Consider the following 16,488-nt stretch of genomic DNA (forward strand, 5'->3'; position numbering starts at 1 on the left):
GGGCTGTCCCACATTTTTTGGAAAGACACAAGCATATTTTTGGCCCTTGGTTAGCAGAAGCCTTTTATGGGCGTTGGAATCCAGGGCTTGAATTCTGCGTCTGCTCCTACATTAATGGCAAACATATGGTGGCATGGGGTCTAGCAGCTGCTCTGAGAGCCTGGGGTGCCTGAGGACTGCCACAAATGTGGGGATCCTCACTGGGTGCAGATGGGATGACCTCGCATGGGTTATTGCCTCAAGGTCGTCGAAGTTCATCCCACGGGTATATGGGGGGTGGCTGACTAGGCATTGCTGTGTTGTCTGCTGTCATGTCACTTTCACTGTCAGAGCTCTCTCTCCCTAAGTCATCAGTTGTTGCCTGTGAGGCAGCAGCCTGGAGTGACAGGCTCTTATCACTCACAGATTCATTATTTTTGGTAATCTGTATGGGTTTCTGAGAGGGGGTATCTTTCCCATGTTTGAGCACTTCAGAGTGGCACGCCATGCCAACTCTAGCCAAAGGAAAGACATGCACAGCACTTCCTCCATAACTAAACAGATTCCTAGCACCTCAGTGGCTGATGGCATCATGCAGGGGGTTCCCTATGTTAGAGAAACAGACAGTGGTGTATCCGATCGTAAGTATGTCCTGTACTTAGTGGGGGACTTCCTTGATTCGTTAGATCAAGGCCGTATGCCCACACGGTGTCTCCAGAGCATCACCTCTCCCGAGTGAGGAAAGATGACTTGGTTCTGAATCCTGGGATGATCAGTCCCTTATGTGGATCTGACAGGCAAACCGAAAGTAAAAGGGGAGCCGAGAAGTGGCGTTATGCTTCTGGGCGGTGTGTGACTAACCTGGGGTCACTTCGACCGAGGACAAGGACAAGGAAAAGGGTGTAGGAGGGGGTTCTGTGCTCACCCTCACAGAGCCGAGCAGCACACAAAACACCCAAGAGCCTTCTTGCCAAAATCAAGGGGGAACTTCGCCAAGTCCGACACACTGTCTCTCTCTCTCAGTCACATTGGGGATCAGATGCTGCTGTGGATTCATTCTAAGAAGAGGAGTGTGGTGGGGCAAGAGGCATGGAGTCAACACACAGACCAAGGGAGTTGGGTGAGAGCAAGCCAAAGGGGAGCAGCCTGCAGACTCGTTAATTTCAGTTGGTACAGCAGCTTATACAGCCGAGGCAGCCAATCTGGTCAAGGGGTGGTTATGCCCTAATAAATTACTGCCTATTGCCAGGCAGGCTCCTTTGTCATGTGGTTTCCGAAGCCATCCAATCACAGCCTGTTGCCAGGCAGGCTCCATTGTGAGTGGCCGTCTTGGCATGACCTTCTCTTTCCACCATACATATCCACCTCACAGCAGCAAAGCCGCCCCATGCAGCCCTGGGCTTTCTTGCTCCTGATGGCAGTGGAGCCCTGTGGGGAGCAAACCCAACAGTGCCGCTTAGCAATGCAGTCAGTGAGCATCCCTACTCTATGCTCCACCACAGAAACCATTCTGCACACATAGCACAACATCACACGGTGTCCACACTTCTACTGTACGAAGAGAAGTCCCCTGGGCTCATCAAGATGAGGGAAGCTGGTGCATGGACGAGAACTTAGAAAATCCAAACTACGGACTCCAATACTGAGATATGTTCATGTTCAAGTTGTCTGACAGAGATCTACTCTATAGCAGTCACTAAGTCCTTTCAATTAAAAAATTCAAATATTTTTGAAACAATGCAAATGATGTGAAAGTAAAGAAATAAAAGTCAAATATGGAAAGCCTGAAAGTGCAAATATTAAAAATGACATAAAAGGAAAAATGCCTGTAGAAATTAAAAACACAGTTGATATTAAAATGAAATTCAGACCCTAGGGAGATTCAATAGCACAGCACTCCAGGAACTAAAGGACGTAAGAATTCCAAATAAAAACAGCAAAACACAAGCAATCTTCTGCTTCAAGCTCGAGGAGGTGAAACAGAAACAAAATTCCATGTTTGCTGGAAGGAAAAAGAGCTGTTGAACATTCTGGGGAATTCTCCAGGTCATTGCCATTCCGTGGTTCATGTCACCAGGGGGCGCTGTGCATCCATGCAGGAGTGAGCAATGTCTGAAGGAAATTCAAATTGTTCCTGTATATGGCATCCTGGACACAAGATAAATGACAAAAGGGAGAAGCCGGCCGGCGCCGCGGCTTACTAGGCTAATCCTCTGCCTAGCGGCGCCGGCATACCGGGTTCTAGTCCCGGTCGGGGCGCCGGATTCTGTCCCGGTTGCCCCTCTTCCAGGCCAGCCCTCTGCTGTGGGCAGGGAGTGCAGTGGAGGATGGCCCAGGTGCTTGGGCCCTGCACCCCATGGGAGACCAGGAAAAGCACCTGGCTCCTGGCTCCTGCCATCGGATCAGCGCGGTGCGCTGGCCGCAGTGCGCGGGCCGCGGCGGCCGTTGGAGGGTGAACCAACGGCAAAAGGAAGACCTTTCTCTCTGTCTCTCTCTCTCACTGTCCACTCTGCCTGTCAAAAAAAAAAAAAAAAAAAAAAAAAAAAAAAAAAAAAAAAAAGGAGAAGCCATAGCAGGTGCTTCCTCCCCAGGGACCAGGCAGCACTCACAGCCTCCCCAGCCTCATTGGGGAGTGGCCAGAATTGGCTGCTGGTGGGGACAGAGGGGGAGGGGAGGACTCAGCAAGTGTGACCCTGGCTGCTCCTCTCCCTTCTGCTCTGACCTCAGTGAATCTCCAACTTCCCTGCCTGGGCTGCTCCTCACTTCCCAGTGAATCCAGGGTGCCACTCCCGGGGGGAATCATCCTCCCAGTGCTCCCGACCCCACTCCCTGTGGGCTTGGCTGTGAGGGGCCCAGAAGGACGAGGGCAGCCTGCTGTCCTCAGCTACCAGCAGGTGTGCTCAGGGCCGACTGGCACGGTGGTCAGCTGTGATCACGTCTGCTCCTGTGTGTGTTCACTGCAGGTGCACTAGGTGTCTGAGACCCGCGATCCCACGAGGATGCCCTGTCAGATGGGCCGAGCCACCTGCTGCTCCCATTGAGGAGGCAAAGTGAGTACATGAGCCAGGGACAAGATGGGAGCTGCCCCTGAGGAGGGGCCCTGGATGCCGCAAAAGACCCCCAGCTACGGGGGCTGCACACGGGTCGCAGTGGGATGTGGTTTCTAAGAGCAAGAGGAGCAGATTTGCATGAAGGATGTCCCAGTCTCCTCTGGGGCCAGGGCGAGGATAAGAGCCCTGCAGAGCGTCGGCCTTGGCTGAGCCCTGGGGAGTCTGCACCATGGCCTGCACCCCGCTCCTCCTCCTCCTCACCCTCCTCCAGAGCACAGGTCAGGAGGGGCCTCACATGAAGACCCCCGGGTCAGTTAGTTCCCTCACCTCCTGGGAGCAATGCCCCCCATGCTTCCTCCAGGGTAACGGTGTCTTTGCTTTCAGGGTCCCTGTCTCAGCCTGTGCTGACTCAGTCGCCCTCTGCATCTGCCACCCTGGGAGCCTCGGCCAAGCTCACCTGCACCCTGAGCAGTGCCCACAGCACCTACTATATTGAATGGTATCAGCAGCAGCAAGGGGAGGCCCCTCGGTACCTGATGCAGCTTAAGAGTGATGGAAGCTACACCAAGGGGACCGGGGTCCCTGATCGCTTCTCGGGCTCCAGCTCTGGGGCTGACCGCTACTTGATCATCTCCAGCGTCCAGGCTGAGGACGAAGCTGACTACATCTGTGGTGTAACTGGCAGTAATGTTTATGCACAGTGGCCCAGCTGAACGAGGAAGTGGGACAAAAACCCTCTTCTTTGTTCTCTGATCAAGGCTCGCATTGTCTCAGACTGCTGAGGTCCTGGACACTCAGAAATCATGTGGTTGGGGCAAAAGGCATGGAGTCACCACACAGACCAAGGGAGTGGGGTGAGAGCAGGCCAAAGCGGTGCAGCTTGCAGACTCGCTAATTTCAGTTGGTACAGCAGCTTATACAGCCGAGGCAGCCAATCTGGTCAAGGGGTGGTTATGCCCTAATAAATTACTGCCTATTGCCAGGCAGGCTCCATTGTGAGCGGCCATCTTGGCATGACCTTCTCTTTCCACCATACATATCCACCTCACAGCAGCAAAGCCGCCCCATGCAGCCCTGTGCTTTCTTGCTCCTGATGGCAGTGGAGCCCTGTGGGGAGCAAACCCAACAGTGCCGTCAGTGAGCATCCCTACTCCATGCTCCACCACAGAAACCATTCTGCACACATAGCACAACATCACACGGTGTCCACACTTCTACTGTACGAAGAGAAGTCCCCTGGGCTCATCAAGAGCTAGGAAAGACGGGACTTGGATGATAAATGAGAAAATGCAAATATGGACTCCAGTTCTGAGATGGGGTTGATGTTCAATTTGTAACCAAGATCTTCCAACAGCAGTCACTAAATCCTTTTAAAGAAAGCCTTCAGATGTTTTGGAAACAAATGGAAATGTTGTGAAGAAAAGCAATATGCTATAAATGGAAACCTTGGATAGGAAAGGTTAAATATTAGAAAGTGACATGGAAAAGAACAGTTCCCACAGAAATTATAAACAGTTAACCCCTGTGTAAAATTCAGACACTGGGGCGATTCAATCGCAAAGCAGACCAGGAAATGGAGGACTTACAAATTCCAGATATCAACATAAAAACACAAACAATCATCTGCTGAGAGCTGGAGGAGTTGGAATTTAGACAAAACTCCATGTTGGCTGTCAGGAAAAGCACTGCTGAACGTTCTGGGGAATTCTCCAAGTCATTCCCATTCTGTGGTTCATGCCACCAGGGGGCGCTGTGGACCCATCCAGGAGTGAGCAGTGTCTGAAGCAGATTCAATCTGTTCCTGTTTATAGCTCCCTGGAGAAAAGTGCTATGGTGCAAGGGAGAAGCCATAGCAGGTGCTTCCTCCCCAGGGACCCAGGCAGCACTCGCAGCCTCCCCAGCCTCACTGATAACTCACAGCTCCCTGGCCCTGGACTCAGAATTGGCTGCTGGTGGGGACCGAGGGGGAGGGGAGGTCTTAGGCAGTGTGACCCTGGCTGCTCCTCTCCCTTCTGCTCTGACCTCAGTGAATCTCCTACTTCCCTCCCTGGGTTGCTCCTCACTTCCCAGTGACTCCAGGGTGCCACTCCCAGAGGGGGATCATTCTCCCAGCGTTCCCCACCCTGCTCCCTGTGGGCTCGGCTGTGAGGGGCCCAGGAGGACGAGGGCAGCCTGCTGTCCTCAGCCACCAGCAGGTGTGCTCAGGGCCCACTGGCACGGTGGTCAGCTGTGATCATGTCTGCTCCTGTGTGTGTTCATTGTGGGTGCACTGGGTGTCTGAGACTGCGTTCCACAAGGACGCCCTGTCAAGTGGGCGGAGCCACCTGCTGCTCCCACTGAGGAGACAAAGAGAACACGGAAGTGAGAATCCAGGTGGGGGCTGCCCCTGAGGAGGGGCCCTGGACTCCCCCAAAGGACACCCAGCCATGGGGGCTGCACACGGGTCCCAGAGGTGCATGGGTGCTCAGACCAAGAGGAGCAGATTTGCATGAAGGACGTCTCAGGCTCCTCTGGGGCCAGGGCGGGGATAAGAGCCCTGCAGAGCATCGGCCTCGGCTGAGCCCTGGGGAGTCTGCACCATGGCCTGCACCCCGCTCCTCCTCCTCCTCACCCTCCTCCAGTGCACAGGTCAGGAGGGGCCTCACATCGAGACCCCCAGGTCACCTAACTCTCCCACCTCCTGGGAGCAATGCCCCCACCCCGTGCTTCCTCCAGGGTAACGGTGTCTTTGCTTTCAGGGTCCCTGTCCCAGCCTGTGCTGACTCAGTCGCCCTCTGCATCTGCCACCCTGGGAGCCTCGGCCAAGCTCACCTGCACCCTGAGCAGTGCCCACAAGACCTACACCATTGCATGGTATCAGCAGCAGCAAGGGGAGGCCCCTTGGTACCTAATGAAGCTTAAGAGTGATGGAAGCTACACCAAGGGGACCGGGGTCCCTGATCGCTTCTCGGGCTCCAGCTCTGGGGCTGACCGCTACTTGATCATCTCCAGCGTCCAGGCTGATGACGAAGCCGACTACTATTGTGGTGCAGGTTATAGCAGTGGGTATGCACAGTGACCCAGATGAACGGGGAAGTGGGACAAAAACTTGTTTCTCTCTTACCAAGATTGCCAAATGGCTCTTGAAAGATTGTCTGCTTTCCTGATCCTCAAACACATACGTTTTATGTTCATCCACCCAGGAGTGAACAGGATGCTTTGTGCTCCCCATGGTCTCCCCACCCCAATTCCCTGGGAACCACATGCCGGGGCCAGTTCCTACAGAGTGTGCACATCTGCAGATGTGATGCAAACAAAAGCACTCATCGGGGCCAGCCCCCTGGCTCACTTGGTTAATCCTCCGCCTGCATCCCCAGCATCCCATATGGGCACTGGTTCTAGTCCTGGCTGCTCCTCTTCCAGTCCAGCTCTCTGCTGTGGCCTGGGAAGTTAGTGGAAGATGGCCCAAGGGCATGGACCCTAGCACCCGCATGGGATTCTGGGAGGAGGCATCTGGCTCTTGTCTTCATTGGCGCAGTTCTGTTCATGGTGGCCATTTGGGGAGTGAACCAACAGAAGGAAGACCTTATTATCTGTCTCTCTCTCACTCACTGTCTATAACTCTACCTGTCGAATAAAAAAGTACTCTTGTCGCCCCCTGCTCATCGACTGAGGGATCACTCCATGGAGGGGGGGTGCAAGGACATGACAAGATTGTGCCTCCTCGACTTCATTGGACTGGCCATACCTGCAAAATACCTGTGGCAGCCTCACCTGCTGCTCCCTGGCAGAGTGCTCACTCATCTCACTCCTCACTCTGAGAGCTCTGGTGAATTCTCCCACCACCTGCAACATCAGCTTCAGCCAGATCCTCCTGGGACAACACACACTGCTGAGTGCTGGTTGTGCCTGGTTCTACACACACTGCACAACAGCCTGAGTACAGCTGGGGACAGCATTTACAGTATTCAAAACTAATGTAGGGCCAGCGCTGCGGCTCACTAGGCTAATCCTGCGCCTTGCGGCGCCGGCACACCGGGTTCTAGTCCCGGTCGGGGTGCTGGATTCTGCCCCAGTTGCCCCTCTTCCAGGCCAGTTCTCTGCTGTGTCCCAGGAGTGCAGTGGAGGATGGCCCAAGTGCTTGGGCCCTGCACCCCATGAGAGACCAGGAGAAGCACCTGGCTCCTGCCATCGGATCAGCGCGGTGCCCGAGCCGCAGCATGCCAGCCGCAGTGGCCATTGGAGGGTAAACCAATGGCAAAGGAAGACCTTTCTCTCTGTCTTTCTCTCTCACTGTCCACTCTGCCTGTCAAAAAATAAAAATAAAAATAAATAAATAAATAAATAAATAAATAAAATTGGGTAATGTTTAAAAAAACTGGTAATGTAGTATTCTATGTTTTTACAACACTGAAAAGCAAAGTGATAAAAATATACACTTGCTATTCTCAGGGTGGGCAGTGGTGTGTGTTTGGTTCTAAGCTGTGATGGACAGTGATGGGGCTGGGAGATCAGAATGACTTAGAGAGGAATGTCCTGACCCTTGGTTCCGTATCCTCCTGCCTGTAGCATCTGCTTCTGCCTTTGTCCCAGCACAGGAGGGACAGGTAATGCAAGAACTGGGAACAAACAGAGGCTGATCCCAGAGAATCCTTGTGTGAGATACTTGAGAGATTTATTTCATATTGTTGGAGATAGAATTTAAGGGAGATTTTCAAGCAAGAAGTATGTTTATCAGATGCAGGTATTTGAACTATTACTCAGAGCATGGTTTAAGGAATGAAGAATCATGGGATTCACAGTAGGCAAATCCCCCAGGAGGCTTCCTAGCCCTGGTGAACTGTGATGGACACGAGCACCAGGATTAGGTCAGAGGGCGGCAGACTGGGGGAGGCTCTGGACAGAGCTTGGGGGAGGGTGGTGTCTGTGTCTCCTGGGAGATGAGTAGCTCCCAGTAGTCAGGAGTGGGAACCAGGCTCCCAGGGTGAGCGTGGTCAGGGCTCAGCCAGGAGGACCTGTCTCCAGGACTCTGTTTCCTGAGTGTTTCCCCCGCTGTGCTCCAAGCTCCTTGAGAGCAGGGAGCTTCTCTCCTGTGGTTCTTCCTGCTGCATCCACAGAGCCCAGACACTGCCCGGCTCAGGGGAAAAAAACCAGCATCCCAGGTCACTGAATGTGTGAATTCAAATAAATTGGAATCCCAGTTCCAACAACAGATCTAGGGCCAGAGTGTGATCCTTTCTATTGGACAATATGAGTGTGGGATTCTGAATTCATTGAAGAGCAGATTTTGAATTAAAAATATGTTGGTAATACAGAGAACACAGATGATAATGGACTTCAGTCGTGGGGATGGGGTCCAGTAGGCTGGGTGGATCTCATGGGTCCCTATGAATGGAGAGAGAAACTGGGGTGCCTCAGAAACCAGCTGGGCTCCAAGGCTTCCTGACCATGGGAGGATTGTGCTCTTTTGCCAGGAGGGGACGCTGTGGGACTAACTTCTTGATTCCTACACAGTTGCTCCTTCACCACCATTCATGCAAAGGTGCCTGGCTTGGGGGTTGAGCAAGGTTCTCACTGATGGGGCCTCAGCATCTGTGTCCCCTCAGGCCTGGCAGAGTCCCTGGGCAAAGGTCATTTTCATATGTTGCATGTGAATCCTCTCAAGGCCTCAGGGAAGGAAGCAAACCTTCATTCTTCTCTGCACTAGGAGCAGAGCCCAGCACCAGGGCTCACGGAGGGGCGGGGCAGGCACTGGACAGAGCCTCATTTGCATGTGCAGCCCTCCTCTGGCACAGGCTGGGGAAGAAAAGGAGGCCTGGGGCAGCACAGCCCACTGTGGGCGTCAGGGCTGTGACCACCATGGCCTGGGCTCCTCTGCTCCTGCTGCTCCTCTCTCACTGCACAGGTAGGGACGGCCCTGGGGACCAGGTCCCAGCCTGGCTCACACCCCTTGCTCAGAGCCCTGAGGGACGTGAGCCTGACCTCTGCCCCCTCCCCGTGTGTCTGTGTCTGCAGGGTCCCTCTCCCAGCCTGTGCTGACTCAGCCGCCCTCCCTGTCTGCGTCTCTGGACACAACAGCCAGACTCACCTGCACCCTGAGCACTGGCTACAGTGTTGGCAGTTATGGAATTGGCTGGTACCAGCAGGTGCCAGGGAGCCCTCCCCGGTTACTCCTGTACTACTACTCAAGTACATCACTGGGACTTGGGGTGACCAGCCGCTTCTATGGATCCAAGGACCCCTCAGCCAATGCAGGCGTCCTGAGCATCTCTGGGCTGCAGCCCGAGGACAAGGTTGACTATTACTGCAAAGTATGGGATAGCAGCTCAAAGAAACACAGTGTTCCTGACTTGTGAGGAAGTGAGAAAAAACTTCCCCTGGGTGCTCCTGACCTAGGGTCGTCCCTGATGCTGCTGCCTCTGACCCCGTCCAGCACAGGAGGTGACCTCAGCCCTCACCTCCTCTGTCATCACCAGATTGTCCTCAGCTGCTTGATGTCAGATTACCATCTCCCTCTCTCCACCTCCAGATTGGCAGGGAGCCATTGCCCACGTGGCCCTCACAATGCTTCTACCCCCGGGGAGCCCTGGTAAGAGGGCAAATCCCTCCGAGGGGGCTGCAGGGGAACCAGGGCTGGACTAAGTCATGCACAGCTCTGGTCTGTGAGTGACTCTGGGACACTTCCTGTCTGAGCATCATCAGGGCTCCAGGGCACAGACCCACCTGCTGATGGGAGCTGCCTTCTCCACACCACCAGGCACACACACGCATGCATAGCCACAACCAATGCCTCTTACAGCAGCCGAAAAATAAAACACAGTTGAGAATAAATGTAACAGAATTTGAGGGTCTGGTTCAGTAAAAGCTATAAAATAAATAAAATATAAATCTGATAAAATGGGCAGATCCAGTAGTGCAGGGTCAAAACCCTCAAGGTGGTCAAGCAATTGGTTCTCTGAAGATTGATCAAGGCTCTGGATGCCACGGTCCTGGCTGAAATGCATTTGCCTTGTGGCGGTGATAGAAGAAATTCAGAATCTATAAACACCCACAGATGGGATTGCAGCCCTGGGAGGATGCATCGCTGGATCCGTATGCACTGGGCTGCACATGGAGACAGGCAATGCAGGCTGTCACTCTGCTGTTAGTTGGGGTAGCCCAATCAGGGGCAGTCAGAGAGCCCAGGGCTCATCAAGGAAGAGACCCCAACTGGCTACAGGAATCACAGTTGGGGGGGCTGCTGGGCAGAGTGTGGGTGGAACACGCCTGGGACCAGACCCCACTGTGCACTGAGACTGTGGGATCCCCAGAGTGTGACACCATGGCCTGGCTCCCCTCTCCCTCACAGCCTGGAGCAGGGTTGTGACCAAAAAAGAAAAATTCCCATAGAAATAAAAACAGAGTTAATATTTAAAATGAAATTCAGACAGTGAGGAGATTTATGGCACAGAAGGCCAGGAAATGAAGAACGTACTAATTCCAAATAACAACAGTATAACACAAAAAATCCTCTTTTGAGCTGGAGGAGGTGGCATAGAAAACAAAATTCCATGTTTGTTCAAAGGAAAAAAGCACTGCTGAACATTCTGGGGAATTCTCCAGGTCATTCCCATTCTGTGGTTCATGTCACCAGGGGTCGCTGTGCATCCATGCAGCAGTGAGCAGGGTTTGCTGCAGATTCAAACTGGTGCTGCACTCTGGTCTCAGAATCAGTCTTTAAGGCATTCAGATCTGGCTAAAAAGCCCATGAGAACCTTTCAGGCATGGAAAACCAAGACACTGTGGCAAAAATGACCTCAATGAAAGATCTCTGTGAATGAGATCTCGGTGGATAAAAGGAGACATCAAAGAAGGAGGTACCTTTCTCTGAAGGGAGGAGAGAACTTCCGCTTTGATCATGGCCTTGGCTAAATAAAGTCAGAGTTTGTGGACTCAAGAGTCTTCCATAGCCTTGGCAGTTCCTGACAAGAGCCTTGGGTGATTACTGACGTCATAAATAAGAGCGTCAATTGTTAATCACCAAGAGGAGTCACTGTGCACTTGCTCCTCATGTAGGACCTCTGTGCTTAATGTGTTGTACTATGAGAATGAGTGATAAAACTCGTCTTTAAACAGTACTTATACTATGTGTGTCTATATGGGTGTAAACTGTGAAATCGTACTTAGTATAGAGTTGATATTCTATATATAAAGATAATTAAAAAGGAATCTTAATGAACAATGGATGGGAGAAGGAGTAGGTGATAGGATGGTTTGTGGTGGGAGGGTGGTTATGGCTGGAAGAACTGCTATAATCCAAAAGTTGTACTTTTGAAATTTATATTTATTAGATAGATTTTTTCTATTAAAAATTAAAAAAAAAACTGTTGCTGGTTATAGGGTCCTGGACACAAGTTATATGGGGCAAGGGAGAAGCCATAGCAGGTGCTTCCTCCCCAGGGACCCAGGCAGCACTCACAGCCTCCCCAGACTCACTGATAACTCACAGCTCCCTGGCCATGGACTCAGGATTGACTGCTGGTGGGGAGGGAGGGGGAGGGGAGGTTTTAGGCAGTGTGACCCTGGCTGCTCCTCTCCCTCTACTCTGACCTCACTGAATCTCCCCCTTTAGTCCCTATAAAGTGGGTGGAGCCACCTGCTGCTTCCACTGAGGAGGAAAGGGAAGGCTCGAGCCTGGACAAGGAGGGGGCTGCCTCTGAGCACGGGTCACTGTGACCTTGGATTGGGGGAGCAGGCAGTGGTAGGAGCTGTAGGGTGCAGGAGCCTCACTTGGACTTCCTGTCGCTGCTCAGACACCAGGCACATGGGCCTGGGCAGGAGGGGCTGCGGTGAGTGCATGGGGCAGTGGGTGGGGCTCTCAGCCTGGTATTCAGACACTGCTTCTTGGGCCTGATGCAGGATGCATGGGGCCAATAGCTGGGTCCACCACAGGCCACTGAGCTGCCTTAGTACAGGCTCAGCCTCTGCCCTCCTCTCCCACAAAGGACCCCTAGCAATATGGGCTGCATCGGGGAAGACTTGGACCTGGAGGAGCCCTGCCCAATCCCCGGTCTCCTGCTGCAGGCAGAGCCCCCAGCCACATGAGTGCCATGTCTGCAACTGCTGGAGAGTGTGAGTCCCCTGTGCAGGGTCGGGTTCATGGGACACCGTCCTTTGACCCTGGGAAGGTGACAGTGAGATCCCAGGGCTGACACAAAGTGAGGAGAAGTAGGAATCAGAAGTGGCCCCAGTTGGGAGACCAGGATAAGCACCTGGCTCCTGGCTCCTGCCATCGGATCAGCGCGGTGCGCCGGCCGCAGCGCGCCGGCCGCGGTGGCCATTGGAGGGTGAACCAACGGCAAAGGAAGACCTTTCTCTCTGTCTCTCTCTCTCTCACTGTCCACTCTGCCTGTCAAAAAAAAAAAAAAAAAAAAAAAAGAAGTGGCCCCAGGCCTCTCCCGCCACACTCTCACCATGGCACTGTGTGTTCACATCACTCTAGAATGCACACTCGGAATGAGCAATGGAGAATTTTAACCACTGTTTCTGCAGCCTAGTCTGGGAGGGAAACGTCCACCCAGACAGGGAAAGCCAGGGACCGGGGGACAAGTCCTGGAGTCTGTGCTGGGGCTCTGGGCTGTGATGGGAGGAGGAGGAGAGAGCTGTTCTGATGCCTTCAGAGAGGCAGCTGCTCTGCCTCCCACAGGGATTCCTGCTCTGCTGGGCCCGACAGATGGGGATCCACGGAGTGTCCTACAAGCAGCACAGCTGGCTGTTCAGGTGGGTCCCTTGGGTTGGGGGCTGTGGGCAGATGTAACACTAATGTGTGCTGTGTTTTCAATGCCCAGCTCCCTGTTTCATTGAGCAGTACCATGCACAGGGGACAGGAGAGGATGCCATGGCGCACCTGTGACTCAGGCAGCAGAGGGCACCCTGGGCTGTCCCCGAGGGCTCTGAGCTGAGCTCCCAGCTGGGAACCAGCAGCTGGCCCTGGCCCATGCCCTGCTCAGCTCCCGGGGGGCCGGCTTAGCGCACCGTCCTAGGCCCTAAGGAGCTGTAGAAGCATCACCCAGTCTGAGCTCTGGCCCCTCCCCCAATGAAGTGAGAAGAAGAATGAGGTCAGGGTTCCCTTTGAGTTGGGACTGCCCAGGGGAGGGGTCTACTTTGCATGAAAGACCCCACCCACACCTCAGGATGCAGCAGGGGATAAGAGGGAAGAAAGGGCCTGGGACCAGCAGAGGGTCCTCAGGACAGAGCTGCAGGAGGGTCTCACCATGGCCTGGGCTCCTCTGCTCCTCCCTTTTCTCATTCACTGCACAGGTGCCTGGAGGCTGAGCAAGAGGGCAGGAAGGGATGGGGAGCCGTGGGTGTGTGTGCCTGTGAGTGAGCAGATTTCCTTACCAGAGTCTTTTCTGATGTTCAGGGTCCTGGGCCCAGGCTGCACTGACTCAGCCGTCTGCCTTTACCGAGGCTGAGGGGCAGACCATCATCATCCCCTGCACAGGGAGCAGCAGCAACGTGAGGAAGGGGTACACATCCTGGTACCAGCCACTCCCCGGCAGGCCCCCCACCATGCTCCTCTACAGCAGCAGTATTCGACCCTCAGGGGTGCCGGACAGGTTCACAGGTTACACGTCTGGGAACACGGCCTCCCTCACCATCGCTGGGCTGCAGCCCGAGGATGAGGCTGATTACTACTGTGCCGCATGGGACAGCAGCCTGGGTGCTGACACAGTGCTGTGGGCCAGGGGGGAAGTGAGACAGAAACCCAGGGGCTCCCAGCCTCCCCAGCACAGGGGGACTGCACAGAGCCCTGGTTCACAACCATACACAGGGAGAAGGGCTGAGCTGTGAGTGAGCACTGTGTGTGCTCTTAGGATGCTTAAAAATAAGGGCCTGGGTTAGCATGATGGAGCCTGCATTGCCCCTAAACACGTATGTAGCGGCCACACCTGGGGATGTGGCTGTGACTGCAGAGTCTCTCCTCTGGGACACACACTCTGCTGGCTGGTGTACCTGCTAAGGAAGCCTTCATTTTCCATGGTTTCATTTTCTATTCTGCTGGGACTGGTGGATGCAGAGGGTCCCTGCTCTGGCCCTGGGAGGCTGCTCAGCCAGGTCCTCAGCAGCCTCACTCTGCCCTCTTCCCCTTTTCTGTCTGCTTTTGGGTTCTGCCCTGCACCTGCCCTGACGTCTCATTAGAGTCCCCTCCCCCTCTGCCTGTGTCACAGAGATCACTGAATCCCTCTGTAGATCCAGGTGCATCTGTCACACTTGCTCGAGTGCAATACTTCTGTGAGTTTGGTGGGGGAGCTCTCAGGTTTATAAGACTCATCACTCATAACCTGCGACTAGAACACTCAGAATCAGAGCAGCTCAGAGTCCTCCTTACTAACATCGTAGCGGAGAGGACAGATCATTGCTTTGAGGTGTTGTTTCCCTCTGGGTTCATATACCTTTGTCATCTGTCACCAAGCAGAGCCGAGTACACAGGGTTTTTTTTTGTAAGATTTATTTACTGATTTACTTGAGAGAGAATCTTCTGTCTGCTGGTCTCTCCCCAAATAGCCGCAGCAATTGGTGTTGAGATATCAGGAGCCCAGAATTCCATCATGTCACCCACATGGCTGCAGGGACACTAATTCTTGGGCAATCTTCTGCACTTTCCAGACACATAAGCAGGGAGCTGGAATGAAGTGGAACAGCCAGTCTCGAAACTGCACCCTTTTGGGTTGCTGGAGTCTCAAGTGGTGGTTTAAAATGCTGTGTCAGAATGCCAACTCTCACACACAGTGGTTTAACCCAGTGCACCATAACGTAGACACCCATGATTTTTATTTATTAGCATATTTATTAATTTCAAAGGCAATGTGACAGGGAGAGGGAGAGAGCTGTGTCTCCATCCATAAGTTTACTTCTAAAATACCTACAATACCTGGGGCTGGGCCATGCTGAATTCAGGAGTCAGAAATTCCATGTGAGGGTCCCACATGGCTGCTGCTAACCAAGTGCCCAAGGAGCCATCATCCTCTGCCATGCTGGGTGCACCTTAGCAGGAAGCTGGACCAGAAAGGGAGACAGGACTCTATCCCAGTCAATAAAATAGGGAATGTGGGCATTCCCAGGGGTGTTTAAATCCAACATTTTACAACACTCACTATCCCTTGTGGAAGACTTTGAAATACATGTTTCACAAATGCTGGCATAATTACATCAGTAAATAAATGAAAATTGTCCCATCATACATGAGTTCCAATGACTTCTGTTCTCCCATGCACAGTGAAGGCCCCCACGGGCCCATTTTAGTTCCTTACCTCATCCCATGCCCACAGGAGGATAGCACGTCCCATTGCCAGTGGCTGCAGAGTTTCCCTTCCATCTACCTCATTCCTGCCACCTCGCTCTCCAGAATAGAAACACCGGCTCTCAGGGCAGAGTTTGTGTAAGATCTCTAGGGGGACAGCAGGGATGTGCAGCAGGTGCACACACCACAGCTTCCAGCCTACATCAACTCCATTTTCCCACATTTGCCAGGAGACCCAATTGTGCACATGCTCACCCCATATTGCTTTCAAATTCCCTGAATCAGTGACTCAACAAACTACCTTCATGGAACTTAGTACTTTATTTAATCAAAGGATTTTGATAGCATTGACCTTTGATTCATACCAGAGCATCTGGTGTCTCAAATGCCTTTACCCTGGTTTTCCCCACATTTCTACTCTTCCCTCCAGACTGGGGCTGAGGGCATCTTCTCTTATCAGAACTCCCAGAGGCCACAGCTGAGACACTCTAAGCCCAGCCTTCTACAGCCCAGGGGATTGAAATAACTCTGGGTGACACTGAACAGGGGACCCATGCAGTGCCCATGCACACAATGCTGTCAGTAAGGAGGACTCTGAACGTCTTTATTCTGAGTGTTCACATTCCAGGTTGCCTGTGGTTGGCCTTGTCAGCCTATCTAACCCTCTACCACATTCAGAGAGAGTATTGGACACCCGTCTCATTCTGTCAGGGATGGAAAATGCCTGTATGATTTTCAAATCCTGGAAATGTACTGGTAAAGTTAGTTGGTCTCTCAAACAGCTCATGAAGTAAGGTAGGTTTGGGACAACAATGGGTATATACTCATCAGAGAGTAGCTGATGTTATGAGGTACGGGCACATCACAGTTGTGAACATTTTCGTAGGTCTTTTGTCCATTAAGATGGAGACAATGTTGACCCATGTGCCCCAGAGCTGGCTGTGAGGTTGACCAGATGTCTGGACATGCTTGCTCTCTCACCACATCACACAGCTGTCCCTAGAGACTGCTGGTCCAACCAAGACCCTGGGATGACACTAAGTACCCAAGCCAGTGTCTTGTATGTCCAGTCCTATGCTGCTGTCAGTACCCAGACAGCACAGTAGTCAGGGGCCCCCACAGGTCCAACACTGATGCCCATGCACGCAGATTAGGATCTCCATCTCAGTGGGAATTACATTGAAACTCTCAATTTTT

At 53.0% G+C, this 16,488-nt stretch overlaps 1 protein-coding gene and 1 gene segment (V, D, J or C); both read left to right on the forward strand.

Annotated features, from left to right (window-relative positions):
* The window catches only part of LOC108178662 (Ig lambda chain C region-like), a 362,049-nt gene that overhangs the window by 100,007 nt on the left and 245,554 nt on the right, over positions 1-16,488 (forward strand). The window contains exons 1-2 of one of the 9 annotated variants that reach the window (XM_070065856.2): positions 3,209-3,307; positions 3,414-3,720. The exons of the other annotated variants lie outside the window; for them this stretch is intronic. Coding sequence (XP_069921957.1) covers positions 3,259-3,307; positions 3,414-3,720 — 356 coding nt within the window. The 5' untranslated portion in view covers positions 3,209-3,258. Of the gene's footprint in view, positions 1-3,208; positions 3,308-3,413; positions 3,721-16,488 lie in introns of those variants that run through there. 9 annotated transcript variants of the gene reach the window in all.
* LOC149119881 (immunoglobulin lambda variable 4-69-like) lies at positions 5,116-7,292 on the forward strand. The segment is given in 2 exon segments: positions 5,116-5,657; positions 5,768-7,292. Coding segments are annotated over 2 exon segments (369 nt in total).

The sequence above is a fragment of the Oryctolagus cuniculus genome, chromosome 21 (assembly GCF_051225735.1).
Source record: "Oryctolagus cuniculus isolate XC-2025 breed Fujian yellow rabbit chromosome 21, ASM5122573v1, whole genome shotgun sequence".
Classification (NCBI taxonomy): Eukaryota; Metazoa; Chordata; class Mammalia; order Lagomorpha; family Leporidae; genus Oryctolagus; species Oryctolagus cuniculus.